Source organism: Myotis myotis, unplaced genomic scaffold, assembly GCF_014108235.1.
Source record: "Myotis myotis isolate mMyoMyo1 unplaced genomic scaffold, mMyoMyo1.p scaffold_m19_p_1, whole genome shotgun sequence".
Lineage (NCBI taxonomy): Eukaryota > Metazoa > Chordata > Mammalia > Chiroptera > Vespertilionidae > Myotis > Myotis myotis.
In genome coordinates, this window is record NW_023416313.1 from 217640114 (window position 1) to 217654313 (window position 14200).

Below are 14200 nucleotides of genomic sequence, written 5' to 3' on the forward strand. Positions count from 1 at the left end.
AAAAAAATAAAAAAATTCAAAACATCAAGAATTCATTAAAAAATTACCAGGCGTGCAAAGAAGCAGGAAAATGTGACCCATAATGAGAAGAAAAGTCAAACAATTAGAAAAGACCCCAAAATGACACATAACAATTAGTAGACAAGGACATTAAAACAGTTATTATAACTGTATTTAATACAGTCAAGAAGGTAAAGGAAATATTGAGTATGTCGAGTAGAGGCACAGAAGAGTTAAACATGCTGATACTTCACTAAATATAATGAAAACTATTCGTTCACAGATCTAAGAGCGCAACAAACCCAAGCACAAGAAACATGAGAAAAATGACACTGAAGTGTTTCATCATCAAATGGTTTAACAACAGTGGTAAAGAGAAAAATCTTAAAGGCAGCCAAAGGAAAAAAGACATATTATAGACAGAAGGAGAAAAGTTAAGAATGATACAGATTTCTTGTCAGAAACAATGTAAGAAAGAAGATAGTGGAGAAGCGACATCTTTAAAGTATGAGGAATTCAAACCAAGAATTCAAAGCCTAGCAAAAATGTCTTTAAAATGAAGGCAAAGTAATGACTCTCAGACACACAAAAGCTCAGGAATCCATCACCAGATAATAAGTAGATACTAAAAGTTCCCATCACAAGGAAAAAATTTTTTTGGTAACTGTATGAGGTGATGAATGTTAACTAAATTTGTAGTAATCATTTTGAAAAATGTAGGTGTGTTATTATGCTGTACACCGTAAACTTATACAATGTTGTATGTTAATTCTATCTCAATAAAACTGGAGGAAAAATAAAAAAAAAAAAAAAGAACTAGTAAAGGAAGTCATCTGGGCAGAAGGAAGATGAAAGTTTAGCTCTTATAAGGAATGAAGAATACTGGAAACTGCAAATAGAAACATGACAATAATAGCAAATACGTTTTTAATTATTTTTTTGAAAGAGGAGAGAGAGAGAGAGAGAGAGAGAGAGAGAGAGAGAGAGAGAGAGAGAGAGAAAAGAGAAACACTGACCAATGGCCTCCTGTAGGTGCCCAGACGGGGAATTGAATCCACAATCTAGATCGGTGCCCTGACTGGGAATCGAATCAGCAATGTTTTGGTATACAGGACGACATTCCAACCAACTGAGCCAGGGCTATAAATAAATATTTTTTAAAATGTTAATCTCTTTAAGAGATGACTGTTTAAGTTTAATAATAATGTATGGTTTGGTGTATAACACATGTAGAAGTAAAATTTATGACAAAGCCAGGAGATAGGAAATGAAAGTATGACATTGTACATTCTTATAGTATACATAAAGTGGTATAGTACTTGAATGTAGATTGTGATAAGTTAAAAATGTATATAATAAACTCCACTAAACCAGCTAGCTAACACGGTAACTAAAAAACACACTTCTAAATAACCCATGGATCAAAAATGAAACCCTAAGGGAAATTAGAAAGCATTTTGGACTGAATGGAAATAAGAAGATATCAAAATCTGGAGGAATACAGCTCAAGCAGTACTTAGGAAATTTAGAGCACTAAACACTGATGGTTGAAAAAAAGAGGCTCTCCAATTAATGATTTCAACTTCCATCTTAAGAAACTAGGGGGCAAAAGAGGGAATTATATCCAAATTTTAATCATTAAAAATTCAATCCAGAAGAAATCAGAAAAAGACAGATTAAGGGACAAAGAACAAATGGGACATACAGAAAATAAATAGCAAGATGATAGATTTAAGCCCACCAAGATCACAAAACACATACAATTATTTAAAAACCCCAATTAAAAGAAAGAGATTGTCAGATTAGATTTTTTTTTAAAACCCCAACACTCAACTATACACTGCCTATAAGAAGTACACTTTAAACATAAAGATACAAAGATGTTAAAGGTAAAAGGATGGAAAAAGATATACCATCTTATAAATATCAAGGTAGCTTTCAGATCAAGAATATTATTGAGGATGAAGAGAGCCATTTCATAATTCCAATTCATGAAGACATCATAATCAAAAACATTTATGCACCTAAAATAGTATCATAATACATGAACCAAAAACTGGTAGACCTGAAAAGATAGGGAACTCCATAATTACTGTAACATTTCAACATCCCTTTCTCAGTGGTTGACAGAGTAACTAAACCGAAGGAAAGAGATGGAAGGCTTGAACCAACTAAAATAGAAAACGACACCCAACAACAGCAGAAGACATTTTTTTTCTAGTACTCACAGAGCATGTACCAAGAGAGACAATATTCTGGGTCATGAAAAAGTCTCAAGAAATTTAAAATACTTTGAATTATAAAAAGTATGCTGTCTAACCACAAAGAAATTAAATTAAAAGTCCATAACAAAAAAATCTCTGGAAAATCCCCAATTACTTGGAAACTAAATAATATACTTCTAAATAACCAATGGGTTTAGGGAAAGTTAGAAAGTATTTAGAACTGAATGAAAAGAAGAACACAATATACTAAATTTGGGGATGCAGCTAAACCAGTGCTTAGAGGAAAATTTATAGCACTAATCACTTATATTAGAAAAAGGGTCTCAAATCAGTGAGCTCCACTTCCACCATAAGAAACTAGGAGAAAAAGAAAAAAAATAAGTGTAAAGCAATCAGAAGAAAGAACATAATAAATCATTAAAACAGAAAAAAAGAGAGACAATCAATAAAAATAAAATAAAAGCTGATTACTGTGATGTGAGTTTTTTTAAATCAAAAGCTCACTAAAATTGATAAACCTCTTTTCAGATTGAACAACAACAACAACAAAAATAGAGAAGTCACCAATCACCAATATCAGGAATTTAAAAAGTGGCATAATTACTAATGCTACAGATATTAAAAGTATAATAAGGAAATAGTATGAACAACTTCACACAGATAAAATTGACTACTTTAAAGAAATGGACAAAGTCTTTGAAAGATAAATACTACCAAAAATCACTCAAGAATAAACAATTAACTTAAATAGCCATGAAATTGTAGAAAATTCCAAGCCCAGGAAGTTCTACTGGTGAATTCTATTTAAGGAAAAAATAATATCATATATACACAAACCTTTTAAAAAACAGAAAAGGAAGGAATACTTCCCCAAGATGTGGAGGAACTGGGGTGTTCACACACTGCTAATGTGAATGTAACAAGGCACAACTACTTTAGAGAACAGTCTGTTAATAAACCTATCATATGGCCTAGATATTCCGCCCAGTTATTTGTCTAACATACATGAAAGCATGTGTCTATACAAAGACTTATACCTGAATAGTCATTGCAGCTTTCTTTGTTAATAGTCCCAAATTAGAAACAGTCCAGATACCCACTAACCAATGAATGAGTAAACAAATGGTGGTATTCCATATAATGTACCACTACTCAGAAACAAAAAGAAAGGACCCACTTATACATGCAACAACCTAGATTAAGCTCAAAATAATTATTCTGAGTGAAAGAAAGCAGAATAAAATGAATATACTGTATGAACCCACTTATATAAAACTAGAGGCCCGGTGCACAAATTCATGTATATTGAAAAGAAATTCATTAGAAGAAATATGTTAATATTGCTATTCACCCTTTCTCTATAACAGAAGTGTCAACCAAATTCATGATCAATAATGACAGATGGAAACACACACGTGTGATTGGCACAAGCAAGAGCTTTATATCCTATACTAGAGGCACTCGGGGGGGCCTGTGCCCTCTGGCAGTCTGGGACCCCTCGGGGGATGTCCACCTGCTGGCTTAGGCCCACTCCCCGGGGGATCGGGCCTAAGTTGGCAGTCAGACATCCCTCTGGCAGCCCAGGAGCCCTTGGGGGATGTCCACTTGCGAGCGGGGAGCAGGTCTAAGCTGCAGTCGGACATCCTTAGCGCTGCTGAAGAGGTGGGAGAGGCTCCCGCCACCACTGCTGTGCTGGCAAGCCGTCAGCCTTGCTAGTGGCTGAGCAGAGCTCCCCCTTTGGGAGTGCACTGACCACCAGGGGGCAGCTCCTGCATTGAGTGTCTGCCCCCTGGTGGTCAGTGTGTATCATAGTGACCAGTCACTCCTAGTTGTTCTGCTATTAGGGTCAATTTGCATATTACCCTTTTATTATATAGGATAATAAATAAAAGGGTATATAATAAAAGGATAATATGCAAATTGTCCCATCGGGAGTTTGACCGATCGGGAGTTCTACCGCTCACTATGATGTGCGCTGACCACCAGGGGTCAGCGCAGAACGAAGGAAGGCCCCAGCCAGCAGCTGGCAGCTGGGGGAAGGAAGGTCCTGGCCAGCAGCCAGAAGGCCCCGATCAGCCCTGATCACCGGCCAGGCCTAGGGACCCTACCCGTGCATGACTATTGTGCCCGGACCTCTAGTATATTGATAAACTTGCTTAAATAGGCCTGCTTTCTGATTTAGCTAAACTTTTTCCAGCCTAGTGAAGCACCCCAACTTCTCTTTCAGGTAATTGTAAGCAACACAGCAGTAAATATTAACACACAGCACATTATTATTGTAGATCACACAAGAAGAAAGAATAAAATATTTAACTGCAGCAGTGTTGACTATATTCTGCGCAGTGAGAAAACCTGAAGTCATTTTCAAGGTCCACCATTTCTTACTTCTTTTCAGTTGGGTCAAGTTTCTAAACTTTCTAAATCTCCATTTTTTGGCTAATGAAAAGAAAATAGGATTCTAACAAGTCTCCTATCTACCTACTCCAGGACTTCTGTGAGGATCAAATGAGATGAGGCATGGGAAAACGCTTCACAGACATTTGGTTAAAGTGTGAAATGTTTGCACCTGGCTAAAAAGCAAGTCATGTTCCTGGGCTAAAGAAACTGCAAGGAGGCTAGTCACTAGGGAGAGGAAACCAGGTGTTGCTACGTGACGTCATTACCCGGTGCCCACAGTGACCGTTTCCTGGCTGGGGTGGGCTGTGGGCCGCATTTTGTGCCATAGGGTCTCAGCTGCAATTTGGTGGGCTGTCGGGGTGGTGGTGGGGCCTGTGTCCCACTTGGGGGAAGCCAAGTGTTGCTTTGTCAGCACCAGGTCTGCAGTGCCATTTCTTTGTAAATGGCCAGTGCGCATAATGGCAGCTCCTGCCTTGAGCGTCTGCCCCCTGGTGGTCAGTGTGCATCATTGCGACCGGTCGGATGGTTGGAGGGACACTTAGCCTATTAGCCTTTTCTATATAAAGATTCTAGAAAATGCAAACTAACCTAGACTGACAGAAAGCAGATCGGGAGTTACCTGGAGATGGGAAGGTGGCGTACAGGGAATGATGGAAGAGTAGAATTATAAATGGATATGAGAAAACTTTAGGGAGTGACGAAAGTGTTCATTATCTTGATGGTGGTAATGGTTTCACAGGTGTAATATATGTTAAGACTTATCAAACTGGATACCTTAAATATGTATAGTTTACTATATATAAATTATACTTCAATAAAGCTGTAACAAATAAAATCAGGTATGATCATCCATCCAAGTGTCCGTCATAGAGTTTCTCTATAGAGTTGACTTTTGCTACTGACTATCATTCAAACCAGCTACGTTGCAGTGTTCTGATAACAATCAAGTTTTCCCCCGAAAACGGGCTGCTTTTCTGTAGCATCATATGAGTTAACTTAACAAGTGTCCTTTATTAAAGAAGGGAGTCAACCAAGGAGCAAAATAGCAAGTTATAAGGTTCCAAACTGATGCACTCGGGGTTGGAGTGGGGAGGGGGGGGGGCTGATAATGGCTGAGATCATGGAATATTGAGGTTGGGAGTAAAAAAAGAAGTCCTACAAGAAGAGGAAAGACAAAGACTCAGTGAGACAAAGAGGTGGAATGATAGAAGGGAAAGGAAAAAGGAGAAATAAAAAGATAAAGTGAGAAACCAAGTTCTCCTTTATTTTTTTACCTTTTTATGGCACTGGTATGTTTCTAATGTCATTGGATAGATGACAGATGCTTAGATTACCTTCATATATTGTCCAATGGTTTAGAATAGTAATATTGGAAATGAAATTAAGTTATCTTAGAGAAAAAATACCAGCTAACAAGTCAATCACAGACTATTTTCCTTGGCTTTCTGGATATGTTGGCAACAGGTGAGGTGAGGGTCATTTTCAGATCAGCATTCCCAGTTAACATTTTAATTGCTTGTGTTGCATGCAATCATGGTCCGACATACTTAGTCCACTTAGATCGGTTCACAGTGGTGGAGCAAGAGAAAAAAGTAACATGAAAAGCCTGAATCCTCCACCCCCGGCTCTGAGTGTTAAAATTAAATCACTTTTCTTTCCTCTTCAGAAGATACATTCAAAGGAATCCACATGTGTTTTTAGCAGCAAGAAAGAATCTATAAAAATCGTAAGACTTTCCTACCTTGACAAAAATTGTTGAATTGCATTCTTGCAATGCCTCCATTAGACTTATCACGTGGAGACACACCATTTCTACCATCTGAAACGAGAAACGCCGAAATCAATTCCACTTCCAGTAACACAGACACCGTGCAGACAGCGCAGCACCGAGCCCCAGCCCACCCTGTGCCCGAGGGGACCGCAGGGGCCACAGGAATGGTGCTGTTCCCCTCCAAAGCCTCAACCAGAAACTGACTTTAAAAACTCCAGAGGTCTCCCAACCGCCAAGCCTTCATCCCTCTCGGGGCTGCCACGGGAATTCGGGTACTGATCTCGCTCATCTGCTCTGTGCTTCACACCAGAGGATCAATGGCTTCTGCTTCCTTCATTTCCAACCACAGAACTCTGGGCTTCGGCCCTTGCCCCACCTTCCCCCTCCGTCCTTTCTCCCATGCCGGCCTCTGGAGGGACTGTTTCCTGTCCGGCCTCTCTGTCTGTGAGCCTTTGTTCTCTAAGGGAAAGGCAGTCATGCTCACGACAGTTCAAAAGTACAGGAGCGGTGATATCCTCGTGGACAATCCCTAAGGCTGAGCTTTAAACCCTCCAGGGGGTTTTTACCACACTGGCTTTCTCGCTGGGAAGAAATTTTCAGAATAAAATTAACTCAAATTCATTTATAACATTGTCACAAAATTCACTTGTGACATTTGGATATCAAAAGAGCTTTGAAGGAGAGGTAGTAATGGCATCAAAAAACGAATGACAATAGAAGGAAACTTTGAATCTTGGGTTTAAGTTAGAGGTCTCCATTTTATCTTCTGTAAAATAACAGAACAGAGGGTTTCATCTCCAAGTTCTTCAGTCCCAGGCGCTATGATCCAATAAATGTAATTATTTCCAGAGCAGTCAGAGCTGTCTGTGCACCTCAAATTCCACATAAATGTCCTTTGAACTGAACTAAACCATCTCTCCCCATTCAGAATTGTCTAATAACACCTGCTTCTCTAAAGAACGTGCTTCACTAAAGGAAATATATAATCTCCTTTCCAATTAGAACTAAAAGAAAATATTTCTTACACTAATTTTCATTCAAAAACCCTTTTGGGGTGCCTTTTGTGGGTGGTGCGGCGGTGCTGGGTTTCTGAGCCTGTCGGGTTCTTCCAGCCCTTGCACCTCCCAGATAGGAATCAACCCACACCCAAGACACTGGCAGCTTCCCCAGCCCGGAATCCTCTCCCAAAGCCATGAACCAAACCAAAGGACTCCTTTGGAAATTCCTTCTGTACACCCTGCAACCCGGACCCCATCCATGAGGACTAATCCACGCATGTTCAATGACGTGGCTCATGCTAACCAGATCCCAGATGTTTTCCAGTAGGTTTGGAGCAGCCCCTCACATGGTGAGCCATCTACATTAAAGTGGAACTGGGTTTGAAGACTGGGGAGCTTAGGTCCTTGTGGATAATTTAAAAAGGTGGCTCTTTTCTGGTTTTGAGCCCTGAGTGGAATGGAATGAGCATGTGTGGGGACCTAATTTGCTAGAGTTGTTTGTTTTTTTAAAAAATATGAATCCCCCTCCTAAGTCTCTGAGTGTATAGCACCGAAACAGCTCTCAAAGGCAGAAGTTTCACCTACATTTCCTTTGGCACTAGGCAGAGAAAACAAAAATTGTTTGTACTCAACTGCCTCGTTAACTTTGTTTTTTTATCACAATTCTTACGTGAGTCGAACACCCAGTTTATAAAGGAAAAATTCATCGATCCATTTCTATAATATCGCAGCTGAGATCTTTAAGGCGGGCAGAGTGAGGACTGGGAGTGGTTTACACGTTTTGAGATTCCAGCCAAGAGGGAAACTGCTTTGTGAACTCACCACTTTGTTGTGGGCCATCAGCTGGAGGATGCTGGGGGTCACCCGGCTCCAAAACTCCAGTGCCGTCAGGATCGCGGTGAAGCTGAATTCATTCTGATTTTGGACATTTGTAGCTACTGCGCTCTGTTCGCAATATACGGTCCAGAGCTGAGCAAAGATAAACGCGTGGAAGAGGGAACACATATGCAGCACGGAGGTCTGAGGAGGAAGGAGAGGAAGAGCTGTTACCTCGCGTGTGGGCGGGGCTGCTCCCGGGAGCCCTCCCCCTGCAGCTTTGGCCTTCCAGGGAGCAAGCTGTTCTTCACTCTGTCGGAGAAGACGCCTGAGTTTACAGAATAAACCTACCCACCCCCTTGCCCTTTAATCAAACTGACATTCCCCTCCCTAAGCTACATTAGGAAGAATACTTCCTCTACCGTCTCAGGCTGTTTCCTCATCTGCAACATGGGGATAGCAGCACCCTCCTCAAAGAGCTGTGGTTAGGAGTACGTGAGGCGATGCATATGAGCACGCTGCCTGGCACCTAATAATTACAGTCCTACTATTGGTAGTAGTAACCACAGCAGCAGTATTCCTACTGGTGGTAAGCACTGATTGAGCAGGAACCTACAATGTCCCAGGCACTGTGCTAGACACTTTTCATAGATCACCTCCCTAATTCTCAAGCCATCCCCTCATCGATGTTACGGAAGAAAAACCAGAGCTCAGAGAGGTTCCATAACTTTTTCAAGGTCACAAAATTACAAAGTACCTAAGAATCAAACACAGACCTGAGTTGAAATATTAGAAACTGGCTGCCTTATTTCTCCTGCAGACATCCTCCCGGTCATTGGGACGGGTGCTCTGTTTTGTCAGAGTCAGCTGGTCCTGGCCCAGACCCACCATGACCTCCCAAGATTCGTCTGAGCTCTGTGAAGGGGCCTTGGCTCCTCAGAGCTAATTCGTACCGATGAGTCTAGTTTGCTTGTACTGGCTCAGGGCTAATGCCTGCCTTGCGTTTCCTTTATTCCCTGCAGCTCGTCATTTGTCTCTGCAATTTACAAAGTTCCTCTGTGTAGGTGATTCTAATGTGTACTTCCGTGAGTCCCCAACTGCCTTCTTAGTTTCACTTTGTACCTCCCTCTATCCCTAGAGATTTGAGTTGAAAAGATAGTGCATGAAGGATTAGGTAGAGCATAAATCTTCCTCCACTTCATATCTGGTTCTAAAAACTGATCACAGAATTTTTATTATATTTCTAGCCTCTTATTCCTCTTCATTAGTTTCAGACAGAAATGCCTAGGAAGCTGACTCTTGCTTGCCTCCATAATTTATCTTCATAAAAGTAAACCGAAAACAATTTAGGGGAAAGAAAAGATAGTCTGGGAATTTAAACAACTTAAAATAAGGCATTAGCACAAAGTCACTTTCCTAATATCCACAGGAGGGCCTGTGATAAGATGCATTTTCTTCTCAAAAAAACCGTAATTGGCTGATAAGGGTTTCCATTAGCAATTTCGATGCATATGGTCTTAATCTCGCAGGAATCACTTACCTTTGATTGCTCTGGGAATCCAATCAGGATGACAATAAGATGGTCTGCAATGTGGGAACCTGCATCCAGAGGAATGGGCAGGCAGGGGGAGGAGGCGTTCGGACACACGGCATTGTGAGTGAGGGACCCCAGAAGCAGCCAGGACAGCAGACGGATGTGGGAGACACACTCGATGAATTCTTTTGGTCTGTTGAGAAGAAGGAAGTGGTCAGGGTGATTTTATGGTCTGTTTTGTTGGGTGCTCAACAAATGCATATGGAGGGAAGGGATCAAAAGTGTGGTCTTGTATGCAGTTACATAAAATAAAACACCAAGGTGACAGTGCCAACAAAATGGTATATCTGGGGGGTTTTTTTGTTTCCCACTTTAATCCTGGATCTAAGCTTCCCGAGCAAAGAGCAGCCTTTGGTGACACGGGATTAAATAGCATTCTTCCACAAGCCTACTGCCTTTCTGACTAGTGTCTCTTTCTAAATGCTTCCCTTTCCTCTCATTAGAAAGCTCAACATCCCCACTAGAGGGGAGGGAATAGAGAAGAAGGTACAACACACAGCCACTGTTTCCCCGCTCTGCAATTATTGTCTCCTGCCCTCCTCACCGCCATTCCAAACCTTGCCTCCAGCCAGGAAGTTCACCACAAAGTGGCAGGCTGGAGCCTGCTTGGAGTTCCCAAATAAACCACCCACGGGCGGGCGCCTCTCTTCTTAGCCTCCCTTAGAGGTAGGATCCGGGGGTCACACCTCCTTGCACTCTTATTTCATCTCTGCTGTAGGTCTTGTTCTGGCTACAATCTAAGCCAGCCGTGGGCAAACTACGGCCCGCGGGCCGGATCCGGCCCGTTTGAAATGAATAAAACTATTGAAAAAAAAGACCATACCCTTTTATGTAATGATGTTTACTTTGAATTTATATTAGTTCACACAAACACTCCATCCATGCTTTTGTTCCGGCCCTCCTTCCGGTTGAAGAACCCATTGTGGCCCTCGAGTCAGAAAGTTGGCCCCCCCCTGAAGGCTCATGGAACACAGAAGCTCTAAGTGCTCAGTAGATACCTGTGGGCTTATTTAATGAGCTGAAATGAAGAGTTAAAGTGATAAAGCTCCAGCGTCCACCATCCCTCGGGGTGACTGAGGTCCTTGTGGAAGGCCAGTTCCTTTCACTGGCGCCATGTCATGAGGTACTCAAGCTCAGAAATGCTGCCAGGTCAGCCAGTAAGCACGCAGAGGGGTCTCAATTCCCGTCTTTCCAACCAAGCGTATTCCATCCCCTGAATCTGCAGTGCATCACTTGCTCTCACGAAGCCCAAGGAAGGAACTCAGGGTGCTTCCCGCCTCGTGTACCCTCAGCGCTGGGATAATTAGGGTCTTACCCTTGTTGCATTGCCGAAGGGGGATGATAGAGCCAAGGCAGATAGCGAATCACAGCTTTGTTATCTCTGTGGTTGCCCCGGGAGATTTCCATGGCTGCGATCTGAGCCAGCCCCACTTTGAGATGTCCACCAAAGGTGTCTTCATGCAGAGGCTGGGAACATGCCTTCATGTGGTTCTACAAAACCAAATGCTGTTTTGTGACTTTGGCAGAGTACCTGAGACATTCCGGGTCACTCATTAAAACGACCAGGTAGTCACTTCCACACCTTCGATCACCACTCCCAAGCATACAACCCATTGAAACGTCAATGGCTTCCCACTGCTCTTAGGATAAAGAAAAAAAAATTCCTCTGCATAACCTAAAATGCCTGGAATGACCTAGCTACTGCAGAGCTCTGCATCTTACCTCTTCATCTTTGTGGTCCCACTACAGTGGTTCCCTCCCATTACTGGACTTCACTCATGCTGTTCTTGCTGCCTAACATATTGTTCCAGTCTCTCTTCACCTAATTAACTATTCATTGTTTGGATTTTAGCTTACATGTCACTTCCTCCAGGAAGCCTTCCCTGATTTCCTCCCTGGCTAGGCCATATCATCCTATTAGAAGCTCTTATGCCACTGTCTACCCCTTCTTCATGCAATTCTGAGAGTCACAATTTTAGTTTGTATAAAATTTTCATTAAACTTGGCCTCCACTACCAGACTATAAATTAAATTAGGGCAGCTAATGTATTTGTTTTTGTTTATTGTTGCATCCTAGATGCTTAGAATAGTGCTAGGTACAGTATAGATGCTTATTACATATTTTTTGAATTAATTCAGAAAAAATATCTTTGCTCAGTGTGGCTTACTGAGTGGAAAGAGGCCTGAACTGTAGTTGATACCTAGGTTCTCTAGACCCATTCATTCTGTCTTAGTCACATGACCTTAGATAAGCCACTTGCCACTTGACCTTTCTCATCTGTTTGCTAATACAAAGGAAAATCAGAAAGGTGGATTATGCCTGTAGTCCCCGACCTTTAGGTCATCATGGATGCTTCTTATTCTTATTTTGAAATTGGCTATATAACATGAGCTAAAGATATTTAGGTAACAATTGTCCCCTCTTCTTTGTACATGGAAGCCATTTAAGTGTAGGCAACCCGATTCAGCAATCAGTAACCAGCGTGTGATCAAACACTTGGGGAGCTTCCTTGGAAATGGCTGGGGTTGAATAGCCTGAGAAATCATCACTTTAAAGTTTGATTCTACTTTCCGCTCGGATGTGCAGATCTATTGCTGTCCCAAGAAACACTTGGACCATCTGAGCAGTCTGGCCACTGTGTTGGGTGATAAAGGGGCCATATTTTTAGCTGACGAGCTTCTGGCATGACTAGATCCTGTTTATCAAAAAGGAATCATTTCGTGCCAGACTGCAATCTGGCTGCTGGCTGGGCCATGGTTAGAGTCTCTTCTGCCCTCTGTCCAGGGCCTGCCTCAGATCGCTGGGACTATCAATCTTTCAGTGGACTTGTGGCAGGGAGGTTGACTTGCATCAGCAATTCATTGCACCCTGCACCACCAGCAATAAGCTCAACAAAGTCATTAGGAACTTGCCCATCTGCTACTTACAGTTTGTTCTATCCCTTGTCTTCAATTATTTTCTTGAAGAAGACAGGTTCAATGCAGATAAAAACCATTAATGGCTTACGTTTGCATAATGTGTGACTGTTTACAAGCCTCTTCACATGCACTATTTCACATTAAACCTTGTTGCCATTAGCAAAGGTAGGTATCACTAGACTTGTTTTGCAAATGAGGAAACTGAGGCTCTAAGTCAGCGGTTCTCAACCTGTGGGTCACGACCCCTTTGGTGGTCGAACGACCCTTTCACAGGGGTCACCTAAGACCATCCTGCATATCAGATGTTTACATTATGATTCATAACAGTAGCAACATGACAGTTATGAAGGAGCAACGAAAATAATTTTATGTTTGAGTCACAACATGAGGAGCTGTATTTAAAGGGCCAGAAGGTTGAGAACCACTGCCCTAAGTAGTGAAATGAGGCTACATGGCATAGTGCAGTTCGAATGGCTTGGGAGTCACTACAGTCTTAGGTCAGCCCCACCTCCACCACAGACCAGTAGAGTGACCTGGGCAAATTACTTCAGGCCTCGGTTTCTACAATTGTAAAATGGGGGTAACACCTCCACAGGGGCACTGTGAGAACTGAATAAACGGCCAAAGTAAAGCTAGGCCCATGGCCGATGCCACGTAAGCATCCTTTCCTTTCTCCTCTCACTCTGTGCAGAGGCGGGACTCAGGGCTTCAGCCTCCCAGACATGGGCGCATCCAGCTAACGGTGGATTCCCATCCCATCCCGTCTCTCAGACTGTTTTTGTTAACCTAAGAGACGGGCACGTGGAAGCGCGCTTACCTTCAGCTTGGTCAGCGTGTGCATGTCTGCCATGAAGTCCAGCACCTCGCTGATGGACTGCCGCACGCACTCCATGGCCGCCGTGCCACACTGAAACACAAGGACACAGCTGGGCGTGCGCTCGGAGTCACGCCTTCACTTCTGCCCTGACTGCCGTGACTGTCTCCCTCTGGTTTCACGCTGTTTGCTAATGAGCTGTTTCATTTTCTAGATTTCTGACTCACTCCATTACTCTCAGCACAGTCTGTGATTGTGTGCCCGGAGTTGGGACAAACATTGATCAAAGGTTTGTGGTGGAGAACAAAGAAGCAGCCTATGGGAGACAGGGCGACATGCCTTTGTCCACTGGGCGATCGCACTGGTTTTTGGGAGATTGTGTTTCAAGCGGCTGGTATATGAAGACTTAGCCTATGGAAAGCCATTAGCATCCGTCTTCAAGACAGGAGTCACACTAAAACTGCAGTCACGTTATCACTCTAGGGAGTCTTAGATACTCATGAAATATGTGACACCAAATTCCATCAGCAGAATCTTGACTTTCCCTGTTAAAAACAAAAGCATATAGCCCAGCCGGCATGACTAAGTGGTTGAGCACCGACCTGTGAACTAGGAGGTCACAGTTTGATTGCTGATCAGGACACATGCCTGGGTTGTGGGCTCGGT

The 14200-nt window shown here is 42.6% G+C and overlaps 1 protein-coding gene across 2 annotated transcripts in view; it reads right to left on the bottom strand.

Moving 5' to 3' along the window:
* The window catches only part of UNC79 (unc-79 homolog, NALCN channel complex subunit), a 176612-nt gene that overhangs the window by 9108 nt on the left and 153304 nt on the right, over positions 1 to 14200 (bottom strand). For both annotated transcript variants that reach the window (XM_036315970.1, XM_036315962.1), the window contains 5 exons: positions 13538 to 13627; positions 11117 to 11292; positions 9748 to 9934; positions 8214 to 8411; positions 6364 to 6441 (listed from right to left, as the gene is read on the bottom strand). In XM_036315970.1, coding sequence (XP_036171863.1) covers positions 6364 to 6441; positions 8214 to 8411; positions 9748 to 9934; positions 11117 to 11292; positions 13538 to 13627 — 729 coding nt within the window. The remainder of the gene's footprint in view (positions 1 to 6363; positions 6442 to 8213; positions 8412 to 9747; positions 9935 to 11116; positions 11293 to 13537; positions 13628 to 14200) is intronic.